Source organism: Varanus komodoensis, unplaced genomic scaffold (genome assembly GCF_004798865.1).
Source record: "Varanus komodoensis strain SLA01 unplaced genomic scaffold, ASM479886v1 scaffold1, whole genome shotgun sequence".
In the NCBI taxonomy this organism is placed as follows: Eukaryota; Metazoa; Chordata; class Lepidosauria; order Squamata; family Varanidae; genus Varanus; species Varanus komodoensis.
In genome coordinates, this window is record NW_025335268.1 from 85,832,585 (window position 1) to 85,854,086 (window position 21,502).

The window sequence follows — 21,502 nt, forward strand, 5'->3', positions numbered from 1 at the left end:
CCTGGGAAGTCATTGGAATTTCAGCAGTGCTGGGGTGTGCAGGCCTGGATCAGAGTACACTATTAAGAATGTTGTGATATCTCTGTTTTGTGTATACCCTGGAGAATTGAGGATGTAAATATCTTCCACCAGTATAGGTTAAAGTTTGCAAAACACTATAAATCATTCTTACAAAACCTGACTTGAGCAAGCAGGGAATAGATCGGCTGTGCTGCTCCTCACGGCATGGCTGACAAAATATTTCCAGCTCACATAAAACATTCCATAAGCAATTACGGAAGGTGTGGCAGCCAGAGAGCCTGCTCTGGAATTCTGGAAATACACTGAGCCCTTTTTCCTGGACTTCCTTCTTTATGGTGAAGAAAACGGGGAATATGATGTGAGCTCCATTCAAGGAAAGTTGCGTAACCATTCAGGGAGGAGAGCGTGACACCAAGGAACATTGTGCCCTGCTTCTTATTTTTAAAAATTGCCCTAAGTAACCCCAGTGATCGTTGCGTGTGGAAGGACAAATATATACACCACGGTGCCTGTGCCAACATCTGATCCTGTGATAAGGTGGCCGGAAAAGTAGAAATATAGAACAGAAGACATAACAGGATGTGGATTCTCATCAAATGTGCATGTGCTGATTTTATTGGTATAGAGACACATTTAGAAATACTCGTAATGGCTAAAATTTAAATAGCAATACAATCCATCTTGCCACAGTGGGAAAGACTGTGAGCCCATGCGCTACATACCTGTTCATTTGCTATTCAGCTACGCACTGCTAATGTGCAACTTCAAGGACCTGCCCAGCTCTCCCTCCTTACGATTCTTTACCCTTAAACCACATCCCCCTTCAGATAATGGATGCCTTCAAATAAAAGTGCCTCCTGACAGCAGTTCAGATAGAGGATTGTCTTTTGTGAAGTAGGTCACATGAAACCCCATCCGATGAATTTTCACTCCCTTGATTTCTCTCCTCCAGTTTGAGCAAGATAAATCACAGGTAAAAATTCCATTGGTATGGATGCCCCGGCTTGCATGTTTCTTCCCACACACTAATCCACATATCATATCTTTAAATGGATCACCCAGAGTAAGATTTCGCAGCAGATAAGGGGTCTCATCCAAGAGATCTCGGAGTTGCTCTGCACGTACCTGCTTGACTACTTTGCTGAGGAAAGGAATATTGTCTGCATGTCAAAATTATTACAGCTGTCTGTACCCAAGGCTGACATTTTCAGGGAAAAGCCTTAGAGCCACCAAGTTTATAGCAACAGTGCCTACTTCCTCCGGTAAGCTAGATTTACCACCAGCTGGAAACAGCCAGTCAATCTCTGCTTCCTCAGTGCGATTAGAGCTAACATATGCAAATGTTGAGCCTACAGATCCATCCAAGAAGTGACATCCTTGTCCAAACTTTCAGGCCTCAGCAGCCAAGATATATCTGATAAAACTGGACAGGCTGCGACTCTGTTCACTCATCTGTTGAAATAAAACAGCCCAGAATGTCAATCAGTACCCAGATTTGTTGCAGAATTTCCACTGCACAGCTTTATTTTGTTTTATTAACAGCACTTTTGTTCTGCCCGTCAAAAATAAGTCCTCTGTGCAGTGTATGGGAGCGGGAGGAGGAGTTAAAACCATAATGTATAAAAATAAAAACTATTAAAATATGTTAAAACAGCATCAGACTGAAATAAAATAAGCAACTGAAGGCTCGAAGTCCTAAAAAGCACTAAATCTTATTTTCCGAACTAAAATGATGATGTAATACAACTGAATGAAACTCTTCAGTGTGTCCAGAATTGCCCCCACTGGTATGCACCCTCCCAATTTCTTGTACCCTAAATGCATTATCATATACAAGAGCTTAGCAGGGCTTTCTTGGATAGGACATTTTGTAGGGCTTTCATTCATAGGGTGGCCATAAGTCAAAGACAACTTGACGTCACGTAACAGCAACAACTGTATTATCACCCAAGCTTATATGCCACCTCCTTGAACTATCAGCTCATAGGCTTTTGTACTGAGCCGCGATCCCAGGCTCATTTGTTGGCAGAAGCAACCACCCGTACTGCTGCACAGCTGCTTAACATCTGTACCTTCTATCTCACCACTGCACAAAAGAAGAGTCATTCTTCTGCTGTGGACAGGATGTAGGACCTATATACTGTACATCATCCTATAGACCGAGGTGAAGAGCCTATTTCAGCCCAAGGACCAAATTCAGGCAGTGAGCAAGGCCGAAGGCCCAAAATACCAGCACTTTTTAGTTCAAACTCTTGCTATCAGTATCCAAGGCTTAGGAGAGGAATTTCAACTTTTTATGTTTAAGGGCAGGGAAAATGTGTAACAGCTGGGAAACCACCAAACAAATGGTGGTTCAGGGAATGAGAGTTCGACCATCCTGGACCATGAGAAGGCAAGATTTGTTTGCTAGGTGGCTGAATTTGGCCTACCTGAGCCTAAGTTTTCCCACCCTTGCTGTAGACCTTGCTACCTTACAGCAGCAGCACATGCAAATATAGGCCACTAAACCATAGTACTTATTGGAGTGGGAAGTGTTCCCCACAAGCAAAGCAAATACCTATAATAAAATTGGCAGAGAATTGTATGGCTTAGAAGACTCTGGAGCTGCATTCACCTCAAGCGTCAAAGCTGAATGCACAAGGGGAAGAACGAGGGATGGGAAGAAGTGATGAGATACACTGAATTTTCCCTGGATTGTGATGTATTCAAAGGAAGAATTAGATGTTTGAAAACCAGCTTTTTAATAACTTGTCTTTGGCTACCTTCCCTTTAGCAACACCTTTTCAAACATGTATTTGCTAGCTGTTAATACACAAGAAAATTGACACAGCAGGAGTCTTGCTTGCTGAAGTACGATGACAAACCCAAAGAACAACATCACTTTGATCAGTGTGAACTTTCATTTGTGCTTGCAAAGCAGTCATGGCCAGCACCTGGTACATGTATTTGCTCACTCATTGAGGAATAAGAAATCTTCTGCCAACAATGTCAGTAGTGTATCCAAACAGCCTGCAGCAGCACTTTCATTTCACAAAGAAAGGATCAAGGTGGAAATAAAATTACAATAGGGTGTTTTGGGGGGTTTGGCGAAGGGGATTCCCTTTCCTTTTGACAAGTGGGAGTCTGCCGGAGGTACTATCAAAAGAACATTTACAGTTTATTTAGATATACAGGAAATGCATGCCGCATGTAGGCAGCCTCCAAAGGGGCTACACAGATGGAGTCTGTAAAAGATGCTTTTATGATCTATTCGTGACATGCTGAGTTTGGGGAAGGGTGGAGGATCATGTAGGCAATTTGCTTAAGGTACATGAGAGTAAAACAATATGGTTGAATGGATTAAGACACACAGCACAAAAAGAAGAACCTTCAGGACAGGCAAACAATTAGCATACCTAGGAATGTACCAGAGCAGGATGGGCAAACTTTAGCTTTTCTAAGGCAGAGAAATAGGGAGCAAGACTGGCAACCTTGTTTCCTGAGCAGATCAGGAATCCCACCTGAAATCTAAAGCTGTTCTTACACTGTCTGGCCTTTAGCCATATTATGGCAGAGCTTTTGCTCATTTTATCCCTTCCCTTCCCTTCCCGTCCCTTCCCTTCCCGTCCCGTCCCGTCCCTTCCCGTCCCTTCCCTTCCCTGAATCACTCTTGCAATTGGATTTCCTCTTCTAGCATTGCTTGGCTGACAGGTTTTAAGGCAATTGTAACAGATCATAAATGTATAATTGACAAAACTGAGGAGAAAGCACAGCTTTTATTCCCAGATAGTAGATATTTGACAATTACGCAGCAGTCAGGGGTTTTTTTTTTAAAGTACATTTTGTGGTGCTGATAAGTGAATCCGATGAAATTACTTTCCCTCAGACCTTGACAGCTTTCTTCAGTAAGAAAGACTTTATATCTGGATATCAAGCCAATATATATAAGAGATTTGCCCTTTGTTGGCATATGTTCCTGGGAGAAAGGAAATGTGTTCATAAACTTACTTTTGGTGCAGAACTTAATATATTTACCCGGCACTGAGATCAGCCTCTGTTTGCTGAGTTCAGCAGTCGTAAGGAGCTTTTGTTTGATTAGCTTGGCCTTCAGCAGGAGGTCTCTCTGCTGTCTCTAGGATTTCCTCCTAAACATTTGTCAGAGGTATTAAGACATTACATTTTTCCTTTTTAAAAAGTGCTGAATGAAAGCTAAGATGAGATAAAGCAGCTGCTGCTAACTCAGGCACTGCCTTGCCCTAATACAGATGAAACCGTCACAGAATCATAGAATTGTAGAACTGGATGGAATTTATGAAGTCATCCACTCCAAAGACAGAAACTGTAATATAGCCTTTCTACCACCTCCTTCTCCTCATTTCATTTCTGATCTCTGTATCTCCCAATAACTGAAGCTCTTTATGGATCCCTGGCAGATGTCCATCCACTAACAAAGGAGACCCCAACACCACCCAAGCCACTGTTGACCTTTTGGGGCATTTATTTATTTATTTAAAACATTTGTATGCCGCCCCCATCGCAACAAAGCCTCAGGGCGGCTCACAAAGAATACATAAATACATACATAAATAATAATAATATAACAATAAAAAAACGTTTAAAAGACCCCGGTGCATTCTCGGCTAAAAATTTTAAAATCCTAATTAATTCAATAATTTAACAATTAAAATAAGTTTTAAATAAAAAGGTCTTAGCCTGGTGCCGAAAAACAAATAACGACGGCGCCGGCCGGACCTCTCTGGGGAGCGCATTCCATTATTCTAATGTTCAGCCAAAATCTGCTTCCTTGCTATTTCTGTCCATTGGTTCTAGTCCTGCCCTTCCACCTAGCACTATAAGAGCCAAAATCACTTGTAAATATACTAACTTTGACCATTTGGCGCTCCAGTGCTGCTCCATAGGTTGTTCCCCTTCCCTCAGAAGTATTTATTTCTTACCATATGTGACCCAATAGGCTGTTCGTTGCCTACCATTCACTGTGCATAGACAGCCATACATAAAAATTATTGTGGGGACATGAGAATTTATGATAATAAATCCTGTGAAAATAAATCCTCAAATACTTTTAATGACCGTTTTCAGAACACTGGCACCCAGCAAAAGAACATTTTTCCAAGCAAAGAGAAAGACACACAGAGAGCATGAAATTCCAATTTCCGCTTTATAGTTTGGAGTTTGCATATACAGATTTCTGTGTTTATATTTTTCACATGGTAATGCAGTATGTTGAGAGCCGCTCTGATTGGGAGTGAATATACTTTAGCATCCACTCAGACTTGAACCAGAGGGAGCTAGAATCTCCAAACCATAAATATTCTTTGGAGGCTTGGGCTGGTCACACACCCTTGACTTTTCTTTATCATCTTTTGTTGTCATTATGTGCCATCAACTCATCTCCAACTTGTGGCAACCCTATGAATGACAGCCCTCCAAAATGTCCAGTTAGTGACATTTCTTTATCATGTATAAAATAGGAATATTAATGTTTTACTGCACAAGGTTATTCCAGGGATGAGTGAGAATTGCTGTAGTAAGCTTTACCCACCTGAAAGTGCTATAGAGAACAGTGTGACACAATGTTTCAAATATGATTTTACCAGTTTATTCTAAGGAAGAGGATCAAATTTCAGACTAAAAAAAGATACATTGGTATGGGAAATAAGTTCATCATGAACATTGCAGACCTTTTCCATCCTTTTTCATCCATTTACCTTGACACAAAATGAATGAAATTCCCTAAGTGGAAAAGTCACTTCTCATTCTTTGTTCATTAGTTTTAAGCTTTGGCCCCTCTTCAGAAAATCATAAAATGATAAGTCATACATCTAGCTGGCTTCAGTCAAGATTTGCACAGTAGTCACACATTCAAAAAGAGGACAGAACTATAAGTTCAGAGATCAGCTCCAGCATCAGCGTAAAGATGGGGTGGGGTCACAGAGGGATGTGTGCAGCAGAGAAGCAGCTATTAAAAGAATCAGAATATTCTATCAGTCTTCCACGGAGCCAGTGCTTCCCATCGCAGGTGCACTGAAGCCTAGTGCAGAAGTTCAGAGCTTGCTCTTTTTCTCAAGTTTTTCTGGTTACTTTTTTAACTAACCAAATTGGATGTGCACATGGTGGACCAATCAGGAAACCTGCAAAAATCCAACATGTCAGCTTCAGAAAATGTTGCAGCTATATAGGGGGAAAGGAAACCATAGCCCTCATTGCTACTTTTGGAAGAAATAATGGGCTATTTCACACACTGCAGTAGGTGACACTGAAAAGAGGCCACCACAAGTCGATTGCCTTGCTGCTAACAAATGATGGTGCTGTCTGGCCATCAGCTTTTCTGAGGCTCATTGTGGCTTCTTTCCAATGTACTCCTATTTCCCTTTCCCTGCATGTATCCAGGGGTCTTTGTGGCCCGGCTTCACATTCTAGGCAAAACCGGACCATCATCTGAGTGGGATGGCGTGACCCGGTGTTCTGCACCAGCAGTGGCCTTCTTGGCTCCATCCAACCCTACTGCTCTATGAATCTATGAATCCACTATCCTCCTCCAGTGATGAGATTCTCTCTCCCCACACTCATTTCCTTGCCTTGTGAAGCACATGCATTGAGATACATGTATGTGCATGTAGTTTCATAGTAGAGGGGATGGGTTATTTTTCAGGACAAGATGCCTGGGAATGCTTTTTGATTTTCCTTTTTGAAATAAAAAAGCCTCCTTGGTGGTTCCTCACAGCACATTCTCCTTTCTAGTGCAGCTATAGATATGTGCAGAATGGACTTATATCTGAGTAAGTGTGCTTCTCCCCAGTTTGGGACCATGATGATTTAGGAAGGGGATGAAAGCCTTCTTTTCTCCTGCTTCCCTGCTGACAACCCCACCCTCTCATCCATGTGGAATGGTTGAAACAAGAACAAACAATGCAGCAACAAGCCATGGGGCTCTTAGAATGGCTTCTTCCTGAAAAATGTCATCCTATGGAAACAGCAGCAGATTTGATCATCACAACAAGCTGCTGCGAGTGATAACTCACACTGGTTTTTACTTTCTTGCGAACCAGCTTGGTATCTAAAAAATACCTAGGCACTTGCACAAGTAGATTCTGTGCAGCAGTTGCAAGGAATGCTTTTGTGAATTGCAAGTCAGAATTACTGAATTTGCCTCCACCTGTATTCCTGATCAATTTCTGAATTGCAGTTGTGTGATCCAGTGGTCTTCATAGATATCCAAATATAGTAACAGTTCTTGGCTTTCTACACCTAGTAATATATATTGGGAGTTTACCAATGCATACTTGAGAGCGTGAAGTGTTGCAGTCTTTCAGAGGCATAGAACTCTAAAGCAAAGCCATGTTGCTTTGTAAGAGTGGAGAAAAATCAGAATCCTAAGATCAAGGACACTTGCAGACTCACTGGGTTGGGTTCTGTGGTGTATCAAGTCAATTTCAGGTTGTATGCAGAAGTATTGGGCCAAAGCAACAACGGTCTATTATTTCTGAAACCTATCCTATAGCAAGCAGAACTCAGAATAATGCACAATAAAACAGAGAAAATCCAACAATTCATATCCAACAAATAGAAAAGCAGAACAACAAAATAGTAAATGGAATCAGAGAAGTTAAAATAAAACCCAAATCAATCACATTGCATTTCCAAAAGGTATCACAGACTTAAAAAGCACTTTAACATGACGTATCAGTGAATTAGCCAAGAATTAAAAAGGCTGTTATGATAAACAGCATCAAAAGGGACACCCAAAGGAGAAGTTGGGCAAACTTCTCAGGGTCTAACTTTAATCTTCAGCAAAGTACACTGAGTTTCTGCTGAGCTGAAAGCAAATGTAAAGAAAAATGTTGCAGTTTTTATATTGACACAACCAGAGATTAATCCTGAGTAGTGTGCTATCAAATTATGGCTATACACAGGTGGAGTACCAATGTTGGTATTTATACAGAAAAACAGCCAAAGGGATCTATAAATAAATTGTAGTGAAGGGAGACTGAGTCGTCTAGCCCTAGCCGGGAAGAAAAAAAAGTTCGATCTATGGGAAGTATCAAGTTGTGCTGGGAGTTTTTGGGAAAATGCCATTGTGAGAAAATGTGTAACTTTCATGATGGATATAAGAACTGTGTGAAATAACTGCCCATCCACCACAGAACACCAATTCCTCCTCCCTCGACAAACCTGATCATGTGGAAAGGCTCTTAATTAGTGCAATTGTTGCTGAAAGAATGTAGCATTTAAATTTCCATGTCTAAACAAAAGAGGCATTTGCTCTGCCATGGAAGTCCAATGATAAAGCCTCATAATAGTGGGTAAATGTTCAATATATGCAGACAGTGCAAGTGCCAGCTTGAGCCTAATTAGTTAGGGAATCAAGAAGAATTTTAAATGTTAATTAGGAAAGAAGCATTCTACTATATGTGCCTAATTTACTGTACAGGATTAATTTATCTGAGCTAGCATGAAGCAATTAAGAAATCCTGATTATATTTTCAGAAGACTTGTATTACCATTCCCCTAATAGACAATGTATTGATTTATTTTTGCCCAGATTGCCGGGTGGCTTTACTTGAACTTGAAACATTTGAAACCTGCTAATGATAATTTTTAGTATTTTCAACATGCCAGAGCATTTTTCCACAAACCCAAATGTGGGTTGGTGGCAGGAAGCAGGGTTACATTTTTTTTCTAATTGTAGAAGTGGTTGCTTTTTCAAATTATAGCATTTTTCTGCTTCCACCATATCATGCATATCATGTCTAATTTCTCATTTGCTCAACTCCCAATGGGGAAGTGCCATTGGCCTCACCCTACAACATGAATATTTTTCAAGATCTGTATCACAGGTTACAAAGATAAAAGCAAAGGCTATTTAAAATGAATAAATAAACCTGCTTCTACTTTTATTGTAAAAGTAGCTCTAAGAGAGATCAAAGTTCTGTACAGGCTGATCTTTGCACAGGATACTCCGTATTCCACCTTATTTAGTATACTATGTTATTGTTGTATTCAATCTGTTTTCACATTGGACAGCATCCAGTACAGCCCTGGACCTCCAGTTATCTCACGCCATCAACAGGACCCACATCTAACTAGTATTTTCTCAAGCAGTTCCAGAAATGAATTGAAATCCCTGTTTCCAGAGCAGGACAGGTTAACAGAGCTCCCTTCTATGGCCTTCCCTGGCTCATTTCAGCATATTTCCATGTTGCTTCAGGAAGTGTTCACTTTCCGTTATATCAGCAGTGGGTCCTACCAGTGCCCAGGCAGCTTTGGCTGTTATCCATTGTTGCAGGTACATTATTGTTGCTGATATTTTTATGATCCTGTTTCCCTGGGGAAGCAGTATAAACATGGGAAGAACAAAAGAGGGCCAGCTGTGCTGGATCGGACCACAGCCCATGTGGCTCAGCAGCCACTTTCCCACAGCAGCCAACCAGATGCCCAGGGTATTATAACACCAGGTCCTGGTCACTTTAGATTTGAGGATACATTCGAAGAAACGAAACCGCCTGTGCCAAAACCAATATACAGCGTATTTATTGCAATAATGAAGTATGAACACAGACTATAGACGAGCGAAAGAAAGCTTATTCTCCCCCTTTCTGGGACCTCATTGGTTTCCTGAATAGGCCAAGATATATACTCCATGGGCCTCGGGAGTTGCTTGGACAAGCAGCACATCAATTCCTCTGCCCAGGCCGAGAACAACTAACAATGCCTCTTGCCATGGACTTCAGAAAATTCTTCTCTCCCTTGTTTCAGAAGTTGCCAGTGCACACTGGCTCTGTCCATCCCCTTCCCTGGCAGATTGTTGAGATGGGGCTCAAAGTATAAACAGTATGAACAATCCACAGGTTCACAAGCAATAAAACTAAAGTCTTTATTGCTACTTATCTACGAGATTTACAACTCTACAGATAAGCTCTACTATTGAGGTCTTTGCAATGCAGATGCTAATCCTTTAGTGAAGTCTCTAGCCTAGCTATCTTGGGACTAGCTATAGTGGGACTAGCTATCTTGCCCTGCCTTTCTTCTCTGACGGGTAACAAGGCTTGCCTTTGTTCCCACCTCCTCAGAATTCTCTGATGGGTTGCTAGGGAAAAGTCTATCACGGCCCCTTCATCTCCTGCGTCGTGCTCAGGAAGCTCAGCGTCAGGAAGGGGTGGGGCAGTCTGCTCAAACTCTCTCTGCACAGAACTCATAGTGTCTTTTCCCTTGGGGCTCTCTAGCTTTGATGTAGGCTCGGGTGTTTGCTCAATGGGCGGAGGGTCAGGTTGAGGTACAGCTATCTGCTCAGCCACCCCCAAGCTAGGTTGTGGGGTTGACATTCGGGTACAGGGTCCCAAGCACAAGACTTCCTCGTGAGGAGCTGCCTCTGTCGGGGCTTCAGGCAAGACACTGATGGGGGGGAAAGGATGTTTTAGTAAGGCTTTTTCTTTCAGCAAAAGCAGCCCTTATTTGCATAAAGACTGGGGAAAGCAGCTCCAAGGTAGGTACCTCTGGTGTACCTCCAAACAAGCTTGAAGATAACACAAGACCTTGAGATGGCAGTATCCCGACTTGTGGACACTTGGAAAGTTTGCTATACTACCTGTTGAACCTGAATAACCTCCTTCTCTGTCTTCTGGTGGAGGCAATATATATGGGCAGTCTGCAACCAGTATGCGGGGGTAATAGCCCTTCCCTGATTGTCACCCCCTGCCTTTGAACTTGGAAACATAGAAACAGAGCGAGTCAGAAGGGGTCTTCCGGTCCATCTAGTCTGACCCTTGGCTCCAGCCGGCTCTGCTCACGACATGCCCACCATGTGGACGTCCAGCCTATCCTTGAACACCCGCACCGATGGGGCCTCAACGACCTCTCGTGGAAGCCCATTCCACACCCTTGGGGTCCTAACTGTCAGGAAGTGCTTCCTGGCATCCAAATGGAACCTTGGCTCCCTGAGCTTTGCTCCGTTGGAGCGCATCCTGCCTTCCTCTGCAGGGGAGAACAGGTCTCTACCCATCTCCATGTGACATCCCCTCACATACCTGTATGTTGCCAACATATCCCCTCTGAGTCTCCTCTTCTCCAGGCTGAAGAGACACAGTTCCCTCAGTCTCGCCTCATACGGCATCCCCTGCAAACCGGCCACCAACCTTGTGGCCCTACGCTGCACTGACTCTAACAGGAAGAAGTTCCACTGACTTGATCTATTCCAGAAGCCCTAGTTTGGACAAATTTCCAGTTGCCCAATGAAGCCCTAGCATCCTGCTGTACTAGTTGTCATTTCTTGCTAGCAGAGCATGGATACTGCCCTGGGTACTGGATACTATCCTTGAGTAACTCACACATGGCATGTAGGTCTCATGAAGTGCAGTCCACCACATTCTAACAACTTGCCACCACCTTCTTGATAAGCTCAAGGAAGAAGGGGCAGCAAAGAGTTCCAGTTTGTCCAGGTTGGCTGCCAGGAATATTCTGGCATCTTTCAGATTCCTAACAATGTCCTGGAATGCTCAAAGGGGTCTGCAGATCACAGTGGGGCCCTTTGGGCATAATTTCTGAGCCTATTTTGGAGTCTAGAGCTTTCTGCTTGGGTCCAAAATAGACTGCCAGATCTGACAATCTTGTTTGCTATTTGTGGATAGCAGCCTCAAGAAAAGAAACTACAGGATTTGTCAGGGGTAATCTTTCTGCAATTGGTTTAATTCTCTTATTTTCTTTATCCCAGGATTCTGAATTTGATCCATTGAAGTTTACTAGCATCATTGAATGTGAAGAACCAAATAATGACCTAAGTAGGTTTCGAGGCTTCATGTGAGTATATCCTACAGTTTAATCAGCTATGTTGATCTACCTGTGTTAAGTGCAATTTCCCTACATATTTAATTGTATTTACTTTATTATTAACCTTGTGCATCACATTAGCAGTCCTCCAAAGGACTCTCTTTGTGGTTTACACAACAATATAACAATAAAATAAGTAAAACCAGTACAGCAGTATAAAAATAGCTATATAACAGCTGGGAGTTAAAACATGGTGAATTAAAATAATAAAATGGCATTAAGAATCCATTTTTAAACTGGATGCTGTAAAAATCAATTATTAAAAGTCTGGAAAATAATACTGTGTTCACCTGGCACCAAAAATTCTGTAATGAAGGTGCCAGGCAAACTGCTCCTAGGAGGCTATTCCACATATTTACTGCCTTCTGTATTGGAAAGAGCTGCACTAGGCACACATGACATATTGCATGGGTTTGCATGACAGGTCAAGTTGTCCTGGTGGTTTCTTGCCAGGATGTTCTGTTGTGTCATCCGAACCTTTTCATGGTATTTCAGCAAGATAGGTTAGTTTTTTGAAACCACAATAAGCAACAACCATCTGCTCTGTGGACTCCATACTTTACCATGGTTATTCTGATCATCTGAACCTGGAATCCTGGTTTCCATGTTTCTGTCACCGATTCTCCTGTGAAGAGCTTCCACTGACGCAGGAGCTTGCTCCGGTGTCGGACTGAATTTCAGACATGGTGTCTTATGTGCCAACAATGGAAGGACTGAGCAAGAATGGGGGAAAACCTGCTAGCATCAAAAGCACTTAATTGTCCGTCAGGCACAACAAGGCAAAAAACCATGCACCATGGAAACCACACAGAATTGCTTGTTGTGACATGTGAACCCAACTACTATTTAGTTGGAGGAGAGGGTTGATTGAAATTAACACTATTTGCATTTTTCAAAACTTATATTTTCAACGCCAAGTTACATTTAATATCATGTGTAGTTTGGCCTTCAAACAAAGGGAAATTACTTTAGCTCAAGCAGCCTTATGTCTCAGAGACAGAAACAAAGAAACAAAGCAGCAAATTACAGAGAAAGACATAAAGACAGCATCTATTATGTTTCACGGCATTGTGATTTTCTCAAGTTAAAGACAACACATATGTGGGAGCATTTGGCAGTTTAGTTCTTTTCTTGATAACATCATATCAGCTGGGGCTGACGGATTTCTGTATGATAGACTGATGCATGGCATTTTAGCCAAACAGAAAGCAATGCTTTTAAGTTAAACACACACATACCTTAGTGATGAGCGAATGTTAGCATAGCATTCCTGCTAAGTTATCCAGGGAAATGTATATGTTATTTGGTATTGAATGGCCTTGATAATTTTCTGAATATTATCCAAAAGCATATATGGAAATGCATACTTGAATGCATGTCTGTTACTGACAGAATAGTAAATAACCATGTTAGCCAACCTTGTAACCATTAACATGTGCTACTGTTGTGGCAAGAATTCACATTGTCTAAGAGTAATCTTTGTGCTTCCTTGCTGGAAGTAGTACAGTTAAAAATGAAGAAATAACTACTGGAAATTTGAAAGCAGAATGTTGATTGCCTGAGAAGTTTTCAACTGACGATGATCCAGCTTCCATCTTAGCCTTTTTTCCCTGCTCCTGTAACTTATCTGGCAAATGACCGTTACCATAAACACAGTGCAGTGATATCTGCCATCTTGGTACTGAGCAACAGAAGCATAGGGGCAAACCCCAAACTCTGCCAGTCAAGCGTTCAGGACATTGGGCTCACCAGCAGCAGCCTGACTCTTCTGTTACTGACGCTTCCCTGAGATTTCGGACAATGATACCTTTTGCCTCCCATAAGCAGAATTTTGAGTCCTTGGTTGTTCCTCTGCCTGCTGTGATCTCAGCATTTTATTGAATCCTATAATCAAGTATGTTATGTAACATGTCTATTGCAATATTTAAATTAATAGAAGAGCTAGTCTCACCTTCCCCAACCTGGTGCTATGCAGATATGTTCCTATGGCTTTAGGCCATGCAGCCTTGGAATGGCTTGTGGAAATTGAAGTTACAACTGTGAGGCACCAGCTTGGAGAAGTACAGATTGGTTCACGATAGTCCAAAAGAGACATTCCTTTCCTTCCATCCTTTCCCTCACTGTTGTGTCCGTTCCACTGTTGAACATTTGGGCAGCAGTCTTTCTGGGAATGGGAGCTGTCTTAACCCATGTTATCCAGTAGAGCTGCACAGATAAACACAGGAAGAAAAAGGCAAGCTTGTTTTGGATTTTTGGAAAATGAGTTGCTGCATCTCCTGAGTAAGCGGTTCTTTGTGACACTTCACGCCAAAATACACTGAGTTCATCTTTACAATGTCAAAGTACTTTTCATAACTTAACCTGGTAGCAGCTGATAATCAGAAAGGCATTGCCAAGTATGACATACACGAAGCAACAAGAAGTTGTAGTACAAACTGCTTCTCTTCAGACATTCTGTTCAGTCTTCTTTGTCTGTTCCATGCTTCCCTCCATACACTGTGGAAGAGGAAGACACAATTTCAGGCAATTTATTCCCTATCCCCGACATAAAATCATCTTTGCCAATGCTTAACAACACTATCTAGCTGAGAAGCTTATTTTTTAATTTTGGCACCACACATATAAAAAACCTCGCTGCCCACATGATTACCTTCAGGATTGTTTTTCAGCCTCAGTTCCCTTATCCGTGAAATGGGAATAATAGTTTGGCAACTACATTTAGTTTGCTGGTGAGAAACATAAGGATTGTAAATTAATATGTCCACTGGAAGGCCTACAGAAGGCATGATATATATGGATAGTGTAGCTAAAGTATTTCAGCCTCTTCCCAGAAGTTATTTTGTTGTATTGCTGCACAGCAAGTAGCAAGTGCTTACCTAATAATCAGTAATAATGGAATCCTCCTCTTCCAAGAATTGAAGTACACTATGTGAAATGCATGGTTGGCTTAAGGATTTATGACATTTGCCTTGTCATACAAAAAAATGCTGGTTTATCCCATTTGGAATTGTTGTTAGTATTACCACTGCTGCTATCACCATCAACAACATTATTGTTTCCTTTGCTGCAGTATACTCTTACAAATCAAGTTTTCTCCTTTGTCATTTGACAAAATAGAGATGGATAACAAGTAGCCCTCACACAGGAATCTGTAATTTCATTTACTTTCAGCCTTTCATTCATTCTGTGCTGTTTTCCTTGTGTATGCTATGCTGCCCTTAGCTTTCAGTCATTTTTGGCAATGACAGATTCCACTCACTGGTAGATTTTCAATATCTTAATCTTTTATTCTCCTCAGGGCAGTTCCTGAGAAAACCAGGATGTCCAGTCATCATAGTAAAAAAGTTTATGAGCCATGTAAAAGATGCCTTTCAAACCAAATACTGTATTTTAGGCAAGAATTCACATCAGTAACTACAGATTTTACAGTGACCTCACCAGAATAGAATCACTGTTTTCCAACTGTGCGTGTGTTTAAATTAAATATTTTTAAGAACAGGGAATAATATTGTCGGGCAGAACATAATGAAATTGCAGAGCACGATCCAGGCACCGGTCTTATCTTCCCCACAGCTTTCTCTACATCCTGCTCTGCATGTAGGAGTTCCCTGCAGCTAATCTGGCAAAATTCCCACCGCAAGTAGGCTTTTGCGAGGAGAGGGCCAGGTTCAGGATGAGAAAGCTGTGTGCATCAGACCCCATTTGTGAATCACCAGGAAAAGAGTACTAAATAGGATGCCAGTGTGCATAACCTTTAGATATGCTAATTTGTAGCCATATATGCAAATATGGACATGACTGTTAGAATTTAAGTGCAAATGCAAAGCATCCCAGCCTGGTGTGTGCCGGCTCAGTCTGCTGCCCAGGTGCTAGGTACTGATGGACAATGTCTAGGTTCCTCCCTGTGTACTCTTCTCATGGACTCTTTGCATGGACCACCCCCCCCCCCTTGAAATAGAGGACACCCTCCAAACAGATGGCAGTTCTCTGGGAGCCCTTCAAATAGAGGATCCTCCCGTGTGAAAGAGAGCACATCACCCCTGTGAGAACCTCTATCTTGCACCTCTCTGTGAAAGATAACACATGTCCAGCCAAAGGATCCGGAGCCCCCAACTGCTATTCAAGTAGTTTGGTTGGCAAGGCCAGTCAGCAGCTGATAACCCTTGAAATTCATAGGGCAGCTGGTGTGATGCAGTGGGTAAGGTTGTTAGACCAAGACTTAGAAGGTCTGGATTTTAGTCCCTGCTTGGGATAGTCATCCACTCTCAGCCTAACCTACCTCACAGGCTTATTGTTGTGAGGGTAAAGTACAGAAGAGAGCCTTGTAAGTTTTCTTGTGCTCCTTACAATAGGAAGCTAGGCAAGATATAAATGTAATGTTTTAATATTATTTACTACATCTCTATACTGCCCATAGACGAAGCTCTCTGTACACTGCATACAGTATATGGATACTGTAGTGTAGAAGGAGTTACAGTGTTCAAATTGCTTACAACATAAATTATAAAGAAATAAATAGCATTTGTAACTGGGTTTTTCTCCTCCTTCAATCACGCTCTTTGTTCTATGTTTTAAAGTAATGTTAATTTTATACCCATATATCCCTTCTCCTAGACTTCTAAGCTTCTAGCTATGCCCCGTTCACAGTTTTCCCCCCTCAGGCTGAAGTAGTCTATATAATATGTCAGCATTTTTGCCTTTTAGAAAGTCAAAAAAAGTCTTTTGTACGTGTGGAGAGGGTGGTTTGGTTGAAGGAAAAGTACTTTTTCTTTCCATGGCCTTTGTAGGGAATTCCTACTTGCTGCACCCCAAATGTGGAATCGCTGAGCAGGGTCAGATCAGCTGCCTGCCTAAAGTTTTTAAGGTAGACAACTAAGATGCATCTGTTCCTCCGGCCGTTTGCTTTATTTCAACTCCTAGCATCTTATGACTTGGTTATATTGGCCTGTTGAAAGATATCTGGATTATATGGTTCAGTCTATTTGCTTGGATTGCCTCTTTTATCTAAGCTTCCCGTTGGGCTGAAGCCAGCATTGCGGGAAGAGTAGGGTGGGTGATCTTCCCCTCCCTGCCCTCTGGTCCTAAACATGCTTTTCAGTCCATCTAGAGCAGATGCTCCGGAGCCCAAGGAAAGGAGGCTCAGGATTCGTTGTCTCCAAGCCTCTTGTGTCTCTCTCCTCTCTGCCAGAACTCTCCCTCTCCAAGGTGGAGCTTCCAGACTTGCAAAGGCAGCTGGTGCCGTTCTCGCCATGCTGGCTGTGCGTGGGAGAGGAGAACTCTGCAGCTGTCCTTTGCCAGGCCAGAGCACCATCTCCAGCCTTGGGGAGGGAAATCTGAGCCAGCCTCTGTGCTCTGGGATGCTTGGCCAAGGACCAAGGGATTTGCTCTCTCCAGCAGCCTGGGAGACTTCTTCCACCAAACATGATAAAGAAGTCACTTTTTAAATACATAAATAAACGGTATGCAGCAGTACTGATATTATGCTGAAAATAGTTAAAAGAAATCATCTTCCCAAATCTAAATTTTAGCACCATAGTTTTGAAACTACAAAATGTTCTCCAAGTTTCAGATTCACAGCAGCAAAAAGACTTCCATGCCAATAGTTGTGAAGCTCTGTTGATGAACCATATTTCCCAGGATTATTTTGCAGATGACCACAAAGCTGCCAAGTTTACTGTTTCTGTCTTGTCTGGAAAATGTAACGACGCACGTCATTAATGACAGCTATTTACAAAGAAGTGTTGTCTCTTGTTCTATTGCAGCATGCATAAAAATGGGAAAAAGGTTGCACTGTATAAAGAAAATCTTCTGTTAAGGGGATGTACTGTTAGGAACACAGAAGAAGTCTCAGGAATAGTAATCTATGCAGGTAGGGAGTGGCTACTTTGCTTTTTTGCTTTTACATTAAAATTCTTTTGATTGCCTCCTGCTCTGTGCCTACGATCATATGTCCAATTCCTTTGGCAGGACATGAGACCAAAGCCTTGCTAAATAACAGTGGACCGCGTTACAAGCGTAGTAAGCTTGAAAGGCAAATGAATGTCAGTGTGCTCTGGTGTGTCCTCATACTTATCACGATGTGTTTGCTTTCAGCTATTTGTAAGTTCCCTTATTTTTTGGTTACAATGCATAAAATATTGAACTCAGGGAAATGATAATAAGCAATTACAGATAAATAGTTATCTTGATTTTCCTATTGGAATGAACACGGGATACCCGCCAAAGTCATATATTACATAATAAAAGCACCAGGAATCACAATTCTCAAACGTTTTACAGTAAAACCCAAGATTTTAAATTTATGCTATAAATCCTGCACCAACTGCTTGAACCGGATCACAGAGTTGCATTAAGAAGAACAGCACCTAAAATGCTTCCTGAAAATATAGAGATGATGGGAAAGTTCTCCTCTGAACTGAAACAGACTCAGAAACAAAATCTGGGGGCCAATAAAAGCCCTTTTGAAATGGAAGGCGAGCTTTTTAAAGCTCTGAAATTCATCTGTAGTTCAGATTAAAATCCAAGTCAAGGAATAATTTGTTTCTCTTTCTCTCTTTCCTCTCCCACCTATCCTACTCACAGTCATCCAAAAACCCTCCCCAGTAGTACTCCATTCCCACAAACATTTAGTCCTTCCAAGCAGTGTAAGTGATGTAGACAACAACGCTATAAGAAAAAACAGGATTAGGGGAGGGTTGTTTCTCCCTTTTCTCCCCTTTCTCTTGATATCCCCAAAGCCTGAGGGATAATGGGGGAGGTAGTTCCTTTACATCCAATCACATGAGAACTGCCTGCTTCACTGTGATGGCTCCAAGAGGAAGGACACCCATCAGCTTACAAGAAAGGAGGGCAACAGCCAGCCTTTGGAGCTGCCTTGGATTCCTGCAAGGCCCTGCTGTTACCTCCAGTCACAGCTTGGCGGTAACAATGAAGCATCCCCAGCTGAGCCAGTGGTTGGCTTACTCCTTTCCCTCCCTGCCCTCTGGTCCTAAATATGGCTTTGCTTCTCCCCATTGGGAGAATCCAGCACATAGCAAAGGCTCTCCAGCTGCACCAGCTCAGTTACAGTGGCTTCACACTGTGCCATCCTTCAGGGTAGCCCCTGGGCAGCAAAGTAGGGTCCTGAGAATTGCCTGGCCACGTGGTACATTGCCCAGGAACCCAGTGGTACCAAGGGGCCATTCAGCCTATAGAAGTCTTAGTTAGGGATAATTCAAGACCCCATTTAGTTACCTATCCCTGGGCTACATGATGATCCACACCTGTTTGCATGCAATGTTCCAATACACACCTCACCTGAATGGCATAACTCCATATGAAAATAGGCCCAGCACAGATGGGTGGCTGGGATTCTGTTGTAGAGAACTTCCTTTTACTACAAGTGATGTGCTGAACTTTTAAACTGGTGCTGTTTTTATTTTTGCACTTGGACATTGTATATGTATTTTAGAAATTATTTTAAAGTATTTACATTTTGTTGACAACCCAGCTTGTTTGATGAGTGGGGAAAAGCCAGGAGGAAATTTTGCCCTGAATGAATGAATAAAATTGGATTCCAGTAATTTTCTGAGTCCTGAGCATTTTCAAGCTTGAGGTTTTTATTTTTTTTATGTCAGTGTGTGCACTCATGGCCAGAAAAGCATCCTTTTTCAAGAAAGGCCTGTTCCCCGAAATAGCACACAGCATTAACTATGTTGACTTTTCCACTTGATGTTTAATTTTTATTTCCATCTCTCCCACCTGTCTGGCAGGTCATGGAATCTGGGTCTGGCAATACGACGACAAAAAGAAGGCTGTCTTTGATGTCCCAGGTCCCAGTGGAAAATACTGGTCTCCATTTCAAGCTGCATTTTATTTATTTTTGACAATGATAATAGTTTTCCAGGTAACCATGCAATGTATTATTCAGATAGATTTGACTTGTTTCTGCTAATTCACCGTGCGAAAAACATCGTCTTTCTCAGTGTTGGCAAATCAGGTCACAATCCTGTAGCCCCATCCTTGAACACAAGTCCCTTTGAGCTTTGTGGTCCTCACCAGTGGATTTCCCATTTTTGTTTATGTAAAAACTAAATGCTGAAGCTGAGGAGGCAAAGATACCCAGTCTTGGAAATGTTTGAAGTCTCACCTTGGGCGGAAGCAAATAAGCGCCATGGCAGACTCACTAGTTCTCTAAGCTGCACTCGGGTTATTTCTACTGTTGGCCCTCCTAGGGTGACATGCAAGAATGCTTGGTTCTCACATGCACACGTCCATCCACAGATGAGGAAGTAGCCACGGGCCACACTGTCCTCATAGCAGTGACCTCCAAGAACGGAGAGGCTGCCCAGATCCCTGCATTCTGGCAGCACTGCTTGATCCATGGCATAGTCGAAGTGTGGACTTTGTTGCCCCAAGAGATGGCCACCAACTGGATGACTTTAAACTGGGACTGGACCACTTGATGGAGGAGAAGCTGTTAGTGGCTGCTGCTCCTGATGGCATCATGCTGCCTCCAGTGTGGGAGGCACTCTGCCTGTGTGCACCAGTTGTGGGAGAACTTGAGTAAGAGGGTTCTGTTGCCCAGTTGGGAGTTTTCTTTTGCAAGGAGGTTGGCCATTGTGTGAACAGAATGTACATGGGCCTTTAGTCTGATCCAGCACAGCTCATGCCTTCTTAAGATTCTTCGGTATTAAGAAGGCAGAGTCTTTTCTGAGAGCACAGTCTCCGTTTGACATCAGTGAGATGGTAGAGGAATGGAGCTCTGTAGTGATGGGAACAGATATTTATTCCAAAGACTGCATATCACCCCTTGCCATCCTTGTGGTGTATAAGATGAGAAGGAGCGTCTAGGTAATTTTAGGTCCTGGATAGGTCAGAGAGCCCTGGTTAGACAGCCTCGAAGAGGCTTTCACTTGGCAAGGATGCATTTCTGTCCCGCATCCCATCCCATTCCATGTCCACAATTGTTTCCAATTCCTAAACAGTGAGAGCAGAAAAAAAGGCCAAGCCGTTTACTCACCATGATAAAAGAAGAAATGCTCTGTGAATGTGCAGTTTTGCATTTTAAATGCAAAATTATCCCATTCTGAGTACAGAGAGAAAATGGAGTTTGAATCTGCTGTGCTAATACTACATGTAATTACTTGGGATTAGCACCACGTTGTTGCGGGAGAGGATAATATATTTTTTTAAGTAAAACTAAGAAAATTAGCAACTATGAGCATGTACATGTCAGCGGGCCCTACATATAAAATGTTTGCAAAAATAAGGAAGGAAGGGTGGTTTTGGCAACCAGCACCAGCTGCAGCTGCCTTGGATTCCTGTATGCCCAGGTGCCCACACAAGCCCCATCACTTGCCATTTCCTAAGTAGTCATTTGGAAGCCCCAGACCTTGCCTCTGAACTCCAGCCTTAGCTGAACCACTGGATGTATCAGCTGCAACTTCATCCATTTCTGAAGGTTTTACCAGCCATTATTTTCCCTTGATGCTTGCCTTGAGGAGTAGAAGCTCCCACTAGCCAAGGGCTGAGGAGCACCTGCAGCACCACTTGTTTCTGGCCTTCCCTTCATCACTTAGCTGCAAGCGCATCACAGTTTGCTGGCAGGCCTGGCCCCCTCCAGAAGAACTTCTCTACTTAGAACTTCTCTGTACTTGGGGGAAAGAATGCATTCAGA

At 42.4% G+C, this 21,502-nt stretch overlaps 1 protein-coding gene across 3 annotated transcripts in view; it reads left to right on the top strand.

Annotated features, from left to right (window-relative positions):
* Positions 1 to 21,502, top strand: part of ATP10A (ATPase phospholipid transporting 10A (putative)) — a 136,891-nt gene that overhangs the window by 70,372 nt on the left and 45,017 nt on the right. For all 3 annotated transcript variants that reach the window (XR_006415044.1, XR_006415045.1, XM_044433342.1), the window contains exons 3-6: positions 11,729 to 11,814; positions 17,607 to 17,713; positions 17,812 to 17,943; positions 19,596 to 19,729. Coding sequence is in view for 1 of the 3 variants with exons in the window: in XM_044433342.1 (XP_044289277.1) it covers positions 11,729 to 11,814; positions 17,607 to 17,713; positions 17,812 to 17,943; positions 19,596 to 19,729 (459 nt within the window). In the remaining 2 variants the exon portion in view is untranslated. The remainder of the gene's footprint in view (positions 1 to 11,728; positions 11,815 to 17,606; positions 17,714 to 17,811; positions 17,944 to 19,595; positions 19,730 to 21,502) is intronic.